Source organism: Dipodomys ordii, unplaced genomic scaffold (assembly GCF_000151885.1).
Source record: "Dipodomys ordii isolate 6190 unplaced genomic scaffold, Dord_2.0 Scaffold6, whole genome shotgun sequence".
Classification (NCBI taxonomy): domain Eukaryota; kingdom Metazoa; phylum Chordata; class Mammalia; order Rodentia; family Heteromyidae; genus Dipodomys; species Dipodomys ordii.
Window position 1 is genome coordinate 5,278,772 of NW_012267222.1, and position 16,505 is coordinate 5,295,276.

General features: G+C 52.0%; 2 protein-coding genes across 2 annotated transcripts in view; both read right to left on the minus strand.

Annotated features, from left to right (window-relative positions):
- The window catches only part of LOC105997328 (solute carrier family 2, facilitated glucose transporter member 5-like), a 16,699-nt gene extending 3,446 nt beyond the window's left edge, over window positions 1-13,253 (minus strand). The window contains exons 1-6 of the mRNA XM_013031727.1: window positions 13,154-13,253; window positions 6,442-6,540; window positions 5,721-5,881; window positions 4,674-4,798; window positions 2,966-3,118; window positions 16-141 (exon numbers count right to left, since the gene is read on the minus strand). Coding sequence (XP_012887181.1) covers window positions 16-141; window positions 2,966-3,118; window positions 4,674-4,798; window positions 5,721-5,881; window positions 6,442-6,540; window positions 13,154-13,180 — 691 coding nt within the window. The 5' untranslated portion in view covers window positions 13,181-13,253. The remainder of the gene's footprint in view (window positions 1-15; window positions 142-2,965; window positions 3,119-4,673; window positions 4,799-5,720; window positions 5,882-6,441; window positions 6,541-13,153) is intronic.
- A 170-nt stretch (window positions 13,254-13,423) lies between these two features.
- The window catches only part of Gpr157 (G protein-coupled receptor 157), a 23,067-nt gene continuing 19,985 nt past the window's right edge, over window positions 13,424-16,505 (minus strand). The window contains exon 6 of the mRNA XM_013031740.1: window positions 13,424-13,448. Within this exon, the coding sequence (XP_012887194.1) occupies window positions 13,424-13,448 (25 nt within the window). The remainder of the gene's footprint in view (window positions 13,449-16,505) is intronic.

Genomic DNA, 16,505 nt, shown 5'->3' on the forward strand with positions numbered 1-16,505 from the left:
GGGGGGGCAGCTCACCCTTCCTGGCGGCCTCGGGGTCCTTCTTCTGGATGAGCAGGTAGCGGGGGCTCTCGGGGAAGAAGGGCAGGATCAGGAGCTGCAGCACCGCGGGGATCCCGGTCAGCGCCAGCAGGAAGGGCCAGCCTGCGAGCAAGGCGCTGTGTCACGTGGGCCTCCGGACCTGGCCAGCCCGGCGCCTGCCACCTGCCCGCTGTGTCCTTCTGCCCACCGCCAGCCATGGAGAGATGAAGACTGGATCTGTGTCAGTCCTGGGGCTTGAACTCAGGGACTAGATCCTGTCCCTGAGCCTGGTGCTCTACCACTCGCGCCACAGCTCTACTTCCAGCTTTCGGTGGAGCTGTCTGCCCTGGCAGGCCTCAAACCACGACCCTCAGGTCTGAGCCTCCTGAGGAGCTCGGATGGCAGGCGTGAGCCCCAGAGCCCAGGGGAGAGAGTCTGTGCTGGGCAGACTCTCAGTGGCTGCTCCTGCAAGCCTGAGGGCTGAAGGCTGTGGTGCCTCTACAGGCGGCAAAGTGGAAAGTGCAGCAAATCTAAGTGCTGGCGGGAACACAGGCCATGCGGATCATCTTACGGGTGTGTGGTGTCCTGTGGGTGCAAAGGCCCTGGGCACACTCCATCCACTGGCTTGCTCATTCACCCCTACTTTATGCTCAGAAGCTCGAGCCTAGGGCCCCATGACACCCGAGTGGTCAGAAAAGCACTGAGTACAGAATCAAAACCTGGCTCTGTGCTGGTGCTTCACCCCTGTAATCCTAACCACTCAGGAGGCTGAGATCTGGGGGTTGAGGTTCAAGGCGAACCCAGGCAGGAAAGTCTGTGAGAATTTTTTTAAAAAATCAGTCATGGGGCTTGAACTCAGGGCCTGGATGTTGTCCTTGAGCTCTTTTGCTCAAGGCTAGTGCTCTACCACTTTGAACCATATACTACAGCTCTACTTCCAGTTTTCTTGTGGTTAATGGGAAGTAAAAGTCCGTTCTGGCTAGGTGCTGGTGGCTCACACGTGTCATCCTAGCTACTCTAAAGGCTGAGATCTGAGGATCACAGTTCAAAGCCAGCCTGGGAGGGAAAGTCCATAAGATTCTTATCTCCAATTAACCACCAGAAAACTGCTGGTGGGGCTGTGGCTCAAGTGGTAGAGCAATCTCTTGAGTTGAAAAGCTAAGGGACAGCTCCTGGGCCCAGAGTTCAAGCCCCACAACCAAAAAAAAAAAAAAAAAGAAGAAGAAGAAAAAGAAAAAGAAAGTCTATCCTGGGTTGGCTTTGAACTGTGCTCCTCAGATCTCAGCCTCCTGAGTAGCTAGAATGACAGGCACAAGCCATCAGCACCCAGTGAGATTCTTATCTCCAAGTAACTACCAGAAAACTGGAAGTGAAGCTGTGGTTCAAAGTGGTAAAGCACTAACTCAGAGCACAAAAGCTCAGGAACAACACCCAGGCCCTAGGATTGGGTGTCAGTATGGGCACAGATAAAGGACACATTTGGCTGTGGCCACCCAGTGATGACAATGAAGCTACCTATGGCCTGGCTGTATCTCCTAGGCAGGACATAACAAGCTACACAAAGTGACATCCTTGAGTCAAGTTCAGACTCGGGGGACATTAACCTGGTCACCACCAAAGTAGTGAGGCTGGAGGCAAAGCAAGGAAAAGGCAGCTATAGCTGGCCTGTAGCTCATAGTTCATATCTGTCATCCTAGCTACCCCAGAGGCTGAGATCTGAGGATTGAGGTTCCAAGCCAGCCCAGGCAGGAAAACCTGTGAGATTCTTATCTTCACTTAACCACCGAAAAAGTCAGAAGTGGAGCTATGGTTCAAACAGTAGAGTGCCAACCTTGAGCAAAAAAAAAAGACTAAAACAAACAAGTAAATAAATGGGCAGGGGAAGGGCATGATTGGGCACATAGAAGTGCTGGAGGGACCAAGGGGACTGTATGTGGACCTGGCAAATGATCATGAAGGTGTTTGTTTTCTAGCTGATTTCTCTTGGTCTTTCCTTTCGTTTGTTGTGAATCATATCACCATGTGGGAAATACTTGGACTCCATAAGCCAGTACTGGGGCTCCTATCTGTGTGGTGGCGCCCCAGCCCACCTGCCTTGGCTCCAGGGCTCGCAGCCTCGACACTCTTGGACAAGGAATTGCCTGGGGTGCTGTCACCAAGCTTACTTCCTTCCATAGTGTTCGGTGGGCGAGGTACCAGGACCACCCATTCCACAGGGGAGGTCTGCTGCAGGGTCATTGGGGCCTTGGGAGCAAGGCTGAGGCGGGAGGAAGCGGCAACCCTCTAGCACGAGGCTGACAGACACATCTAACTTAAGGCTGTAAGCTCCTGACAACCCATGACTCCTGGATTCTGCGTGTGTGTGTGTGTGTGTGTGTGTGTGTGTGCGCGCGCGCGCATGTGCACCAGCACTGAGGCTTGAGCTCAGGGCCTGGGCACTGTCCCTTAGCTTTTTCACTCAGGCCTGGTGCTCTAGCACTCAAGCCATAGCTCCACGTCCAGCTTTTTGGTGGTTAATTGGAGTAAGAGCCTCGCAGGCTCTCCTGCCCAGGCTGTCTTCAGATCCCGATCCACAAGTGTCAGCTCCTGAGTTGCCCCAGTGTCTAGCGGCTTTCTTTCTGGTGTGTGGAGTGGGCTGGTCACCGAGCCTTGGTCACAGTGCTGCGGCAAGGCCGGGGACAGGGCCCAGGAACCCTGAGCACAGCCCCTGGCACGTTGGTGGCTGTCCCTGCAGCGTGCCGGCCTCTGTGTGGACAGACGCGGCGCGGGCCCTTCCCTTCTCCAGCTGCTCGCCATTTCCTAAGGGAACCTGTCACTGGAGCTCACTCTTGGGCCCTGCAGCCTGGGGCCCCACTGGGGTCTGGGCTGCTGCCCCACGGACAGAAGCACCTTAGTGTCCTGGCCTGAGGAATGGGGTGGGGTGAGAGGCGGGGGAGCTGGGACTCACCAGTCTCATTTGCTAGAACATTCCGAAGGCCGAACAGCTGAGCCACAAGGATGCCGACAGTGATGAAGAGCTGGGGCACTACTCCAAGGGCCCCCCTCAGGTTTTTGGGGGCCAGCTCCCCTAAGTACATAGGGACCACGTTGGAAGAGACACCTGGGGAAGGGGGTGGGATGAAAACACAGTTAGGAAAAGGCATCCTGGCAGTGGGGCGCTGCTGGCTCACGCCTGCCAGCCTAGCTATTCAGAAGCTGAGATCTGAGGATCTCGGTTCAAAGCCAGCCTGGGCAAGGAAAATCCATGAGACTCTTTTTTTTTTAATTTGAAAATTTTAATTTATTGAGTGTTTAATGTGTCGTGAGACTTTTATCTTCAATTAAGCACCAGAAAACTAGAAGTAGTGCTGTGGCTCAAGTGGTAGAGTGCTCACCTTGAGCTGAAGAACTCAGGGACAACGCCCAGGCCCAGAGTTCAAGGCCCACGACCAACAAAAACCTCCAAAACATAAAGAACATCCTGGCACAGTTGAGCTGTGGCTTCAAAGGAAAGCTATTCTCTTCTGGGCCAGCATTTCTTCAGAATAGAAACAAGGAATATAAATGCTGCTTTTTATTCTCAGTCCCTCACACTTTAAAGAAAGAGAAGTCAAGCCAGGTACTGGTGGCTCAGGCCTGTCATCCTTGCTACTCAGGAGGCTGAGATCTGTGGATAGTGATTCAAAGGCAGCCCAAGCAGGAAACTCTTATCTCCTATTACATCATCAGAAAGCTGGAAGTGGATCCATGGCTTGAGTGGTAGAGCTTAGCAAGTGTGTGAGATCCTGAGTTCAAGTCCCAGTACAAACACACACACACACACACACACACACACACAGACACACACACACACACACACAGCATTGTAGAAACAAAAAAGGCATTGCAGTATGGTCTTCCTTGAAGGATTATATATCTTTCAAGAACCTTTTGAGCCCTGATCATATAAAATAATATTTATTGAAATGAACTCCAGGAAATGGAACCATTTTTTTCTTTTTCTTTTTGTCTATTTTGTTTATGTATCTTTGGACAGCACCCAGGCCTAGAGTTCAAGCCCCACAACCGGCAAAAAAAAAAAAAAAGAAGAAGAAAGAAAAGAAAAGAAAGGAAAAGAGAAGAAAAGACAAGAAAATGAGCCAGGCGTTGGTGGCTCACACCTGTAATCCTAGCTATTCAGGAGGCTCACATCTGAGGATTGAAGTTCAAAGCTAGCTCAGGCAGAGAAGTCCCTGAGACTAACTTCAATAAACCACCAGAAAACCGGAAGGTGCGCTGTGGCTCAAGTGGTAGAGCACTCGCCTTATGCTGAAGAGCTGAGGGACAGAGCCCAGGCCCAGAGTTCAAGCCCCACAACTGACAAAAAAAAGAAAGAAAGAAAGGAAAGAAAAAGAAAATGAGGTATACAACTTGTGGGTGGAGATGCGAGGGAAAGACTGGGAGAGAGCAAGGGAAAGGGTGACATTGTCCAAAAAGAAATGTACTCTCTGACTCAGGTAACTGCAATCCCTCTGTACATCGCCTTTATAATAACAATAGAAAAGAGATAACCTATTTAGGGTCGGCTTGGGTGTTGAAGCTTCAGAGCCCCTGGGCTGGTTTAGAGCCCGGTAGGTGAGCCTCCCTTCACCTTGATGTCCAGAATGGTAGAAGGGCCGGACGGCCACAGTGCGCACCTGCACAGATTCCCACCAGGAGTCTGGAGAAGATGATGAGCTCGTACAGCTTGGCGACTTTACTGCAGCCCATCAATATCGCGGGCACCACGGAGAAGATGTTGTTGAGCAATAACCCGCCTTTTCTGTAGAGGAACAAAATGGTGGTTAGCGTGGCTTCAGGATTCCCTCATTCATCCTCGGTTGATGGTTTATTCAATTTGATTATTTTTTTTTTTTTGTGCCAGTCCTGGGGCTGCACTCAGCCATATATGCTTGCTTGGCTCTTTTGCTCCAGGCTGGTGCTCTACCACTTGAGCCTCACCTCTATTTCTGGCTTTTTGTATTTTATTTTATTTTTTGCCAGTTCTGGGGCTTGAATTGAGGGCCTGGGAACTGTCCCTGAGCCTCTTTTGCTCAAGGCTAGCACTCTACTACTTAAGCCACTGTGCCTCTTGCAGCTTTTTCTGAGAACTTTATTGAAGCTAAAAGTCTCATGGCCTTTCCTGAGTGGGCTGGCTTTGAATGGCAATCCTCAGATCTTAGCCTCCTGAGCCACTGGTGCCTGGCTATTTCTGGCTTTTTGATGCTTACTTAATTAGAGATATGAGTCTTACAGACTTTCCTGCCCAAGCTGGCTTTGAACGGAGATCCTCAGATCTCAGACTCCAGAGTAGCTAGGATTATCAGACATGAGCCATCAATGAGTAGCTCTGGTCTGGTCTTTCGTATAACCACAGTGAAAACACCCAAACAAACACTACAATGATTATTAGCCTCATCTCATAGTAAGGATTCTAGTTTTAGCCTATGCTTAAGAACGGATGCTGACGGTCTATGAATTTCAGGGAATTAAAAATTCCCCGTCCAGCGGGCGCTGGTGGCTCCTGCCTGTAATCCTAACGACTCTAGAGGCTGAGATCTGAGGACTGTAGTTCAAAGCCATCTTGGGCAGAGAAATCAGAGATTCTCTCACCAGTGAAGTAGTGGATTGTTTGCTGGCAAACAATCCAAGGCCCTGTGGTCAAATCCTAGTACTGAGAGGAAAAGCCAAGCCCCTCCCCTTACCTGCCGAATTGATTCACCAGAGGACCGGCCAAGATGGCCCCGATGAAGCCGCCGAAGGGGAACATAGACACGGTGAGCGACCACAGGAGAGTCAAGGGGAATTCGTCAATGAGCTCCCCTGTCTTCTCATTGTAGGTGTCGTTGTAAAACTGCTTCATGATCTGGGGGACAGAGGGCACAGACACAAGGATCGCTCATCTGCCTTTGCAGAAAGCCCAGCTCAAGCTGTCAGGCCCGGGGCCTGTGCCAGGCCCACAGCCCTCCAGACCAGCTAGTTGCTCTGCTACCCAGGGGGAAGGAAGGCTAGCTGCCGGGGACCTGGGGCTTGAACTCTTTTGCTGAAGGCTAGGGAGCTCTTCCATTTGAGCCACAGCTCCTCTTCCGGCTTTTTGGTGGTTCCTTGGAGATGAAGAGTCTCATAGACTTTCCTGTTCAGGCTGGTTTTGAACCAAGATCCTCTGATCTCAGCCTCCTGAGTAGCTAGGATTACGGGGGTGGAGGGGTGGCATTTCTGCCCTGGCTTAGCCTGGTCCACGGAGGCCCAGTAGGGCCAGTTTCTGCATGCCTTGATGGGGGAAGCTGGGGATGGGTTTGGCCTGGCCCTGTGGCCAGGCTGGTTGGGAGGGTGTCTCCCCCTCCCTGCAGGGCCTTCGTGGGGTGCCCTCCTGGGCCCCGGCTGCTTCCATTCAGGAACAGAGGCCTGCTCTGCGCAGTGACTTACCTCTGATGGTGAGTTCACGGCAGCCACGTTGTACCCATACTGGAAGGAGGAGCCAAAGGCTGATATCAGGGTGGCGATGGCCAACACAAGGGTGAGCCTCTGCGAGAGAAATGGGGTGAGGGTCAGGGACCGCGGGGGGGTGTTATGGGCCCCAAAGGAACAAGGAGAGGTGTCTCCAACCTCCTCTCCTCCCTTCCAAGGTAGAGAAAGGGGGGGCTGCATTGGCATTGCTTGTTCCTTTTCAGATGAGGTATCCCCGGCTGGGGCTGAGGTCCAGGGCTCGTGCGATGGATCCTCCTCCCTCAGCCTCCTGAGAATGTGGGTGCAGTGGCATGCGGCTCACTGTGGCGCTGGCCGGGGTTGACGTGGGGAAAGCCACACCTACGTGACCTGTGGATGGCTTCTGTCGCTTTCTCCCCGTGGGCTGCACTTGCAGCCACACCATGCGCCGAGCCTTGTCTTCTCTTCCTCCCGTCCCCCCTCCAAGTCCAAAGCGAGAAATATGAAGCTAAATTTGCCTGGACTTTGGCTCTCACAGGCAGAAGCCAAAGTGGAAAGGTTTAAGTGGATCTGTGGGGATTTCCACTCAGGACACACTGCCCACAGTGTCTCCTGTGAGCCAGGGAGGAACTGGGGGCGGAGCTTAGGTTAAGGAGGGGCTTGTAGCCAGCCACTGGTGGCTCAGGCCTTGTCATCCCAGCTACTCAGGAGGCTGAGATCTGAGGATCGTGGTTCCAAGCCAGCCTGGGCAGGAAAGTTTGAGAGTCTTATTTCTGAAGAATCACGGGAATGCCAGAAGTGGAGCTGTGGCTCCATGAGTGCAAGCCCCTGTATAGACAGACACACAGACACACACAGACACACACACACACACACACACAAATCCTCTACTTCTCTTCCCAGATTAACTACAACAGCTGGAGGCTTGATTCACCCGCACGTGCAGCTCCTCCCCGCAGCGGCTGGACCAGGGCTGAGTCTAAAGTCCTTCTGGTGGGAAGGAGGTTCTGAGCACCCCAGGGCTCAGCCCGCAGTGCGGGGCTCTGCCAGGCTCGGCAGATTCCCCGCTTCCAGCCAAAGACCCCAGACTACAGTCGTGATGCACAGAGTCCGTGAAATCACCGTCCATGCAGGGAGGGAGACACAATAGGTTGTTAGTTAACGCATGAGGGAATTAAGAACCATGAAGGAAAGGCACAGGGCACTGGGGAGTGACACTGGAGCTGGGCTCCAGTGGCGAGGCAGCCAAGCGAGGAGAGAGGATGCCCCAGACAGAAGGAGGCCACAGGCAGAGGCCGTGGGGCAAGGAAGCAGCTCCAAATCTTGCCTTTGGAATAGGATTCAAGTAGCTGGATTTTAGAAAGGAAGACAAGTTAGGGCCAGGGCCACAGGACAAGTGGGACTTTCATTGCTTGGGCTTTACACTGTAGGACAGTAGGAGAAAGGACTCCAAAAAAAAAAAAAGGAAAAAGAAAATGAATGCCAGACGCCAGTGGCTCATGCCCGAAATCCTAGCTACTCAGGAGGCTGAGATCTGAGGATGGCAGTTCAAAGCCAGCCCTGGCAGGAAAGTCCGTGAGACTCATATCTCCAATTAACTACCAGAACATGGGAAGTGGCGCTGTGGCTCAAGTTGTAGAGTGCTCGCCTTGAGGGCCAGTGCCCAGGCCCAGAGTTCAATCACCAGGACAAACAAAATTACATACATACATATACAAATACATAAATAAATATATGAAATAAATAAATGAAATAAATAAAATAAAATGATAGGCCCCTGCCCAGGGCAGCCGGCAGCAGATGGGGGCTGGATAGGGGGTGAGGGCTGCTGGATAGGGGGTGAGGGCTGTTGCAGAAGCAAGGAGGGTGAACCTTGGGAACTCTGCAGGAAGGAGAAGTCACCATGACACACCCACGGAATGGTGAGACCCAAGAAGCCAGGCATGTTGTGCTGGCAGGGACGTGGAGGAGACTAGAGTGCTCCTCCGTGGCCGGAGGAAACGCCACATGGGAGAAGTCTGGTACTAAGTGTACGACCCAGAACCTCTGCTCGTAGGTTTAAAAATCAAGAGAAGTGAAACCCAGCCACTGCGCTGGGTGGCTCCCGCCTGTAATTCCAGCTGCTCTGGAGGCTGAGATCTGAGGATCATGATTCAAAGCCAGCCAGGGGAGGAAAGTCTTATCTCCAGTTAACCATCAAAAATCCAGAAGTGGAGATGTGGCTCAAGTGGTAAAGTACCAGCTTTAATCAAAATGCTAAGGAATTGAAGCTCTAGTACTGGCATAAAAAAAATTAAACAAAACAAAAGAGACATGAGAGACAAAATCTCAAGCCAACTTCTCAGAGAACTGTCTACCCATTTGTTTTACTATAGAAAATATATGTTTTTTGTCTTTTATTTTATTTGGCAGTCCTGGGCCTTGAACTCAGGGCCTGGGCACTGTCCCTGAGCTGCTTTTGCTCAAGGCTAGCACTCTACCACTTGAGCCCCAGAGCCACTTCTGTTTTTTTTCTGTTTCTCTGGTGTTGAGGAATCGAATCTAGGACCTCATGCATGCGAGGCAAACACTCTACCACTGAGCCACCTTGCCAGGCCTCTTTATTTTTTTGTCGTGGGACCAAACCCAGGACTTCGCCCTCGTGAGGGAAGCGCTTGCTGCAGAGCCACAGCCCTGCCCAGGGACGTAGGTTTATCAAGCGAGGCTTTGATAGCCGTGCACATGTGAAGCAGTGACCACACGGAGGCAGAGACCTTTAAGATCCGCCTCAGCAGATTTGCAGCAGGCTGTGGGTTAACAACGGTTCCCAGGAAGCAAGCTCCCAGAGCCTCCTCTTCGTCCTGCAGAAACCACACTTTGTACCCATCTGGTACCAGCTCGCCCTTTAGCCCTTGCTGCCGCCCTTGGCAACCATGGTGCACATTGCTCTGGAGCGTGTCAGATTTCACTCATTCCGCAGGGGGGCGGTTGGATTTTATGCATTCTCTGTGGGGGGGAGGTGGGCAGGAGATATGGCAGCAGGCCAGGCCATTTAGCATCCTGTGTTCCATGTCAAGCCAAGTTGCAAACTGCAGAGTAGATTTTCCTTCTTTTTAAAATAGTGATAAGTCCCAGGCTAGTGGCTCACACCTGTAATCTTAGCTACTCAGGAAGCTGAGATTGGAGGGTCAAAGGTCAAAGCCAGCCTGGGCAGGACAGTCTGTGAGTCTCTTTTCTTTTCTTTTTCTTGAGGGGGTTGTCAATATGAGGCTTGAACTCAGGACCTGGACGCTGTCCCTGGGCTTTTTGCTCAAGGCTAGTACTCTACCACTTGAGCCACAGCGCCACTTCTGGTTTTCTGGTGGATGCCTGGGCTGACTTCAAACCACGATCCTCAGATCTCAGCCTCCTGAGTAGCTAGGGTGACGACAGGCGTGAGCCACAGGTCTATGGGACTCTTTATCTCCACTAAACCATCTAAAAGCTGGAAACGGAGCTGTGGCTAATGGTAGAGTGTGAGCCTTGAGCAAAAACAGCTCAGGGACAGCGCCCAGCCCTGAGTTCAATCCTCAGTGCCAGCACACACACACACACACACACACACACACACACACACACACACACACGATCAGTGAAATAGTGACAAATCTTGTACTCTGAATCCTGTCGCAGGTGAATTTCGCCCTCTGTCAAGGTGGTTAATTTGAAAGCCAGAGGTATTGCATTCCTTTTTCTCCCCTCTCCCTCCCAGTGCAGAAGGAGGAAGAAAAGGGTTGGAGGCTGGGGTTTAGCTCTGCCGGAGGGCGCATGCCCAGTGCAGGGAAGGCCTCGACTTCTACCCTTAATGCTGTGGAAAAAAAAAAAAAAAGTTGTGGCCCTGGGCTGGGTCAGGGCTCTGGGCTGAAGTCAACCTGCCGCTGCTGGTTACAAGGCAGCCCCAGGAGCCTGCCACAGGGAGAAGCCAGGCCTCCAGGACCAGCACCACACAGCCACCAAGGCGCCAAGAGCTGGACCCCATGCTGCCAGGAGAGGGCGCGCTACAGCAGGCCTGGCCAGCCTGGGGTCCCTTCCAAAAGAATGGGAGGGGGTGGGGGAGCTGTGATCACCCCTGCCTTTGGCGTGAGGCTGTCTGAATCATTTCCGTTCACAGTCTTGATCTTTTTTTAGGGTGCCCTGTGTTGCTGGGCACTTCCATTGCTCACCCCCTCCTCCATATGTCTGTCTGTCTCTTTCTCTCTAACTAGAACCCAGCCTCACATTCCTGCTTAGCTTTGCTACTCAAGGCCGTGGGCTGTACCACTTGAGCCATTCCTCTGCTCCCATACACTTCTCTCTCTTCTTTTCTTGCTAGTCCTGGGGCTTGAACTCAGGGCCCCAGCACTGACTTGAGTTTCTTTTCCTCATGGCTAGCCCTCCACCATTGAGCCACAGCACCACTTCTGGCTTTTTCCATGTATGTGGTGCTGAGGCATCGAACCCAGGGCTTCATGTATGAAGGCAAGCGCGCTACCGCTGAGCCGCCTTCCCAGCCCCCACCCCCATGCACTTCTCTTTGAACAGCAGGCCGGAAGCTGCCTAGGACCTCCCTTCACTCCCCCCCCCCATTCTTTTCCCATCAGACGTGCTAACACTTGATTTGCACAGCACTTCCTTTTTATGTCACTTTTATTTGTGGCAGTAGTAGAGTCTGAACTCTGGGCCACAAGCTTGGTAGCTGGGCAGGTGCTCTTCCACCTGAGCCACGACTCCTGCCCTGCCCAAGGCTTTCCAGATAGCTGCAGAGAAGGCGGGGGGCACGGGGAGGGGTGGTACACACACAAAGCAGAGATTCCCAAAGAGGACAGGGCGGGCCGGCTCTGCCTGCTGGGACATGGGCTCCACATGTGGAGAGGGTGCTCCAGCATCTGGGGGTAAAGGCCCGAGGGGCCCTAAAGTACCCTCCGATGCCAGCCAGTCCCTGTGGCACAGAATTACCCAGCAGCAAACCTCAGTGGTGCCCTGGTCCCCGCACACTTTTGCAGGTAAGTGTTCAGCACCCACAGCAATCTTTCCTGCATTACAGGCAAGACAGGAGTTAAATAATGAAGTGAGCCCTCCCCCCCCCCCCCCCCGTCCCACACCTGGGAGGCAGCAGGGACTCTGGCACGAGGGTCTGTCTCTGTATGCAAGCATCTCACAGTCACGCCTGAATAGCCAAGACTATGCCTGCCACTCGGGACCCTCGCCACACACTAGCAAGTGCTACTGGCAGGAATAGAGTGCGGTGGCTCACGCCTGTAATCTCAGCTACTCAGGAGGCTGAGATGGGGAAGATCAGAGACCAGCCAGCCAGTCCAGCACTGTGACCCCAGCTAACGGGACAGGCTGTGAGCAGAAAGACCATGCTAAAGAGAGGCCAGGTGAGAGACATGAGACTCTGCTTTAGATAGTACCAGGGGGAGGAGGAGGAAGAGGGGGAGGAGGAAGAAAAGGAGGAGGAGGAAGAAAGAATGAAAGTGCCTGCCTAGCAAACTCTGGGTTCTGAATTCAAAACTGTTGTGCCATTACAAAGAAAAAAAGCTCAAATTCCTAAAAAGTGTGAAGAAATACAGGTTATCTTCCTGTCTGCATTTCTGTTGTCTTTGGTCAAGGGACTCTGTAGTTCCACTGAATTTAGATTGAGGGGTACGTGTTCATAAAAATCTTTTTTGGGGGGGATGGCTGGGAAGCTGTTTCAGTGGTAGAGTGCTTGCCTCCCATGCATGAGGCCCTCGGTTCGATTCCTCAGCACCACATAATCAGAGAAAGCCAGAAGTGGTCCTGTGACTCAAGTGGTAGAGCGCTTGCCTTGCATGCCTGAGGCCCTGGCTTCAATCCTCAGCACCACATAAGCAAAATAAGAAAAAAGCCAGAAGTGGCGCTGTGGCTCAAGTTATAGAGCTCTAGCATTGAGCTGAAGAGCTGAGGAACAGCGCCCAGGCCCAGGGTTCAAGTCCTACAGCCGACCAAAAAAACCCAAAACCCAAAACCCAAAAAACTACCCAACATCAGTGCCAGCTTGTGTCTCTTCATGAAACAAAGTGAAGGAACCATTTACAATATCTCACTGTCTGCCTGGAAGAGTTTTTTTATTTTGTCTTTTCTTTTTTGGTACTGGGGATCGAACCCAGGACGTTGCGCTTGCTAGGCAAGTGCTTTGCCACTGAGCTACATCCCAGCCCAGAAGAGTTTTTTAAGAAACACATTTGCTTGGGGAATCTCTTCCTTTCCAAATCTTTTTTGTCAGTCATGGGGCTTGAACTCTGGGTCTCAGCTCTTCAGCTCAAGGCGAGTGCTCTACCACTTGAGCCACAGCACTACTTCTGGTTTTCTGATGGTTCATTGGTGAGAAGAATCTCACAGACTTTCCTGGCCTGGCTGGCTTTGAACCGCCATCCTCAGATCTCAGCCTCCTCAGTAGCTAGGATTATAGGCATGAGCCACCAGAGCCTGACTCCTCTCCAAATCTTACTGGTAAGAAACAGGCCAAAGCAAAAGAGAGGGAGGGAGAAGGGAAAGGAAGGAAGGGAATGGGGCTGAGGTTTCTCTTCGGGTCCTTCTCCACAGCTTTGCCAATAGAATGAGTCTGAGGTAAGATGACACAAACCTATCCATGCCCTGGGAAGGCTGAGCCTGTGGCGGGGGGGGGGGGGCGGGCCGAGGGTCAGCTGGGCCTCCCAGCTGCTCTGGCTGGCGGCCTGGGCCGCACACTCACCCCCTTCCTCAGCTCTGGCTGCTCCATCCTCGCCTGCGCTGGCTGCTCTCTTCGCCTCCTCGAGGGACGCACACTCAAAGGCACTGTCTGGAAAGGAAGGCAGCGGCTGCACTTTGGACCGGCCAGCTCCTAGCCAATGGCATTTTTACAGCCAGTCTTGGTCAGAATAACCCTTTCGGGCACCCGGGCCGGCCTTCCTTTCACTTCTGCTTTTACATGAAAATGTCTGGGGTCTGGCTAGGATCGCGTGGTCTACAGTACTTCCCTACCTCACTTGTCCCCAGTCTCTGCACATCTGCCAGGAACACACGGAAAGCAACCGTGGCCCTCACCCTACACCAACCCCAGGAAAGGGGGCAGCAGTCTCTCCAGTGGGGAGATTTTGCTCAGCAAACCATGCAAACAGTAACCATGCAACACGTGTGTGTGTGTGTGTGTGTGTGTGTGTGTGTGTGTGTGTGTATCAGTCCTGGGGTTTGAACTCAGGACCTGGGTGTGTCCCTGAGTTTGTTTTGCTCAAGGCTAGTGCTCTACCACCTGAGCCACAGCACAACTCTGGCTTTTTACTGGTTTATTGGAAACAAGAATCTCACAGACTTTCCTGCCTAGGTTGGCTGTGAACCACAATCCTCAGAACTCAGCTAGGATTGTAGATGTGATCCTAAAGCCACCAGAGCTTGTCTTTTTGTGTTAGTATGGGTCGTATGAACTCAGGAACTCCTGGTTAACTGGAGATCACAGTCGCTCTGAATTTTTTGGCTGGCTTTGAACCACGATCCTCAGACCTCAGCCTCCTGAGTAGCTTGGATTACAGGTGGGAGCCACCAGTGCCCAGCTCTATACTTTGGTGGTTGTTGTTGTTTATCGCTGCTTTATTTTTCTTTTTTTGTGCTGGGGATGGAACCATGGATCTCAGAGATACCAAGGGTTCTCCACCTCTGAGCAATACCCCGCTCCCCTGCTCCATGAAGCACTCTCTGGAGAGGAAAAAGTTTCTTACTTTCCCAAGGGCCGAGACACAGTTTTCTGGGTGCTGGTCATCATGGGAGGGAATGACTTTGAATCCCTGCTTTTGTTAGCACAACAGGGAAACTGAGTCACAGGTGCTGGTCTGGGACTACCCAGTCATAGCCACAGCCCCTGGCCACCTTGTGCTCCTCGTGTGTCCAGCAGCCAAAATCCAGAGCAAAGTCCCCCAGGCCGGCGGTGTGTCCTTCTGTAAGGACAGGCTCCCAGGTGACTGGTGGTGGCACAAATCCAGTTTATTCAGTCCTACCTTCTCGTTCGTCCCTGATGGCCATGGGCACCCTCTGTGTGGGATACTGAGCCCTCTGTGTGAGGTACTGTGTGTGAGGTACTGTGTGTGAGGTACTGTGTGTGAGGTACTGTGGGGGGGTACTGAGCGTTGTGTGTGGTGTACTGTGTGTAGGGTACTGCTCCTGACATCCACACCAGAGTTCTGTGTGGCGTGGTGTGGTGTGTGTGGTGTGTGTTTGGTATTATGTGGTGTGTATGTGTGTGGTGTGTATGTATGTGTGGTGTGTGTGTCTGGTGTGTGTGCTGTATGTGTGGTCTGTGTGTTTGTGATGTGGTATGTGTGTGTGGTATGTGTGTGTGGTGTGTGTATGTGGTGTGTGTGTGTGGTATTTGTGGTGTGTGTGTGGTGTGTGTATGTGGTGTGTATGTATGTGGTGTGGTGTGTATGGTGTGTGTGGTACGTGTGGTGTGTACATGTTGTATGTATGTGGCATGTGTGGTGTGTGTGGTGTGTGTGGTGTTGTGTGTGGTGTGTGTGTGGTGTGTGTATTTGTGTGGTGTGTGGTGTGTGTGGTATGTATGTGGTGTGTGTGGTGTGTGTGTAGTATATGTGGTGTGTGTGTGGTATGTGTGTGTGGTGTGTGTGGTGTTTGTGTGTAGTATGTGTGTGTAGTATATGGTATGTATGTGGTGTGTGGGGCGTGCGGTATGTGTGTGTGGTATGTATGTGGTGCGTGTGTAGTGTGTGTGTAGTATATGTGGTGTATGTGTGTGGTGTGTAGTATATGTGGTGTCTGTGTGGTGTGTGTGGTGTGTGGTATGTCTGTGTGGTGTGTGGTATGTATGTGGTGCGTGTGTGGTATGTGTGTGTGGTATGTATGTGGCAAGTGTGGTGTGCAGTATGTGTGTGTGGTATGTGTGGTATGTATGTGGTGTGTGTGTGATATGTGGTATGTGTGTGCTGTGTGGGGTGTGTGGGGTGTGTGTGTGGTATGTATGTGGTATTGTGTGGTGTGTATATGGTATGTATGTGGTGTGTGGTGTGTGTTTGTGGTGTGGTATGTATGTGGTGTGTGGTGTGTGGTGTATGTGCTGTGTGGTATATGTGTGTGTGTGCTGTGTGTGTGGTGTGTGTATGGTATATGTGGTGTGTGTGTGGTATGTATGTGGTGTGTGGTGTGTGTGTGGTGTGTGTGTTTGTGGTATGGTATGTATGTGGTGTGTGTTTGTGTGTGTGGTGTGTATGTGTGTCCATTGCAATGGAGACCTGAGTGTTTATTACTTCACGAGTCTTTGCTTTTTTTTGTCACAAGCCTACACTCCGAGGTGAGGAGACTGCGTCTCCAGTATAAGAGAATTTGAAAATCCTCCCCAAAGAGCTGTGTGTCAAGTGGCAGAGCACCAGCCATGAGCTACAAAGCTCAGGCAGAGGCCTCACCCATGCTCACACCCCACTTCTGGCACAGGCACACACAAATCACCACTTCACACCTCCCCCTTCACACTTCACATGCATGTTATGGTTGCATAATCATGCAGGCAAGAAAAGTGAAAAACCCTCCAAAGAAAATGTTAGTGTCAGGGGAGGGGCTGCCCGATGGGGAAGGAGGGGAAGGGGGAAAGGGGGGAAGAGGGGAAAAGGGAAGGAGGGGACGGGGGAAGGGGGAAAGGGGGGAATACATGTTATGCAGAGAAGTGGCAAGGGCTGGCACAGTGGCTCTTGCCTATCATTCTGGCCATTCAGGAGGTGGAGATCAGGAAGATCACAGTTCTAGGTGTGTAGGCAGGAGTTAACAACACCCCATCTCAACCAACAGGCTTGGCCTAGTGCTGAGTGCATCTCATACTGGTTGAGGAGTGTGGAGATAGGAGGAATCCCAGGTCAGCCAGGGCAAAAGGCCAGAGCCTTCCAAATAGAAAGAACAAAAGAAAAAGAAAGAAGGAAAGGAAGGAAGGAAGGGAGGAAGGGAGGAAGGAAGGGAGGAAGGAAGGAGAGAGAAAGAAAGAAAGAAAGAAAAAGAAAGAAAGGGAAGGAAGGAAGGAAGGGAAGGAAAGGAAGGAGGGAGGAAGGAAGGAAGGAAGGAAGGAAGGAGGG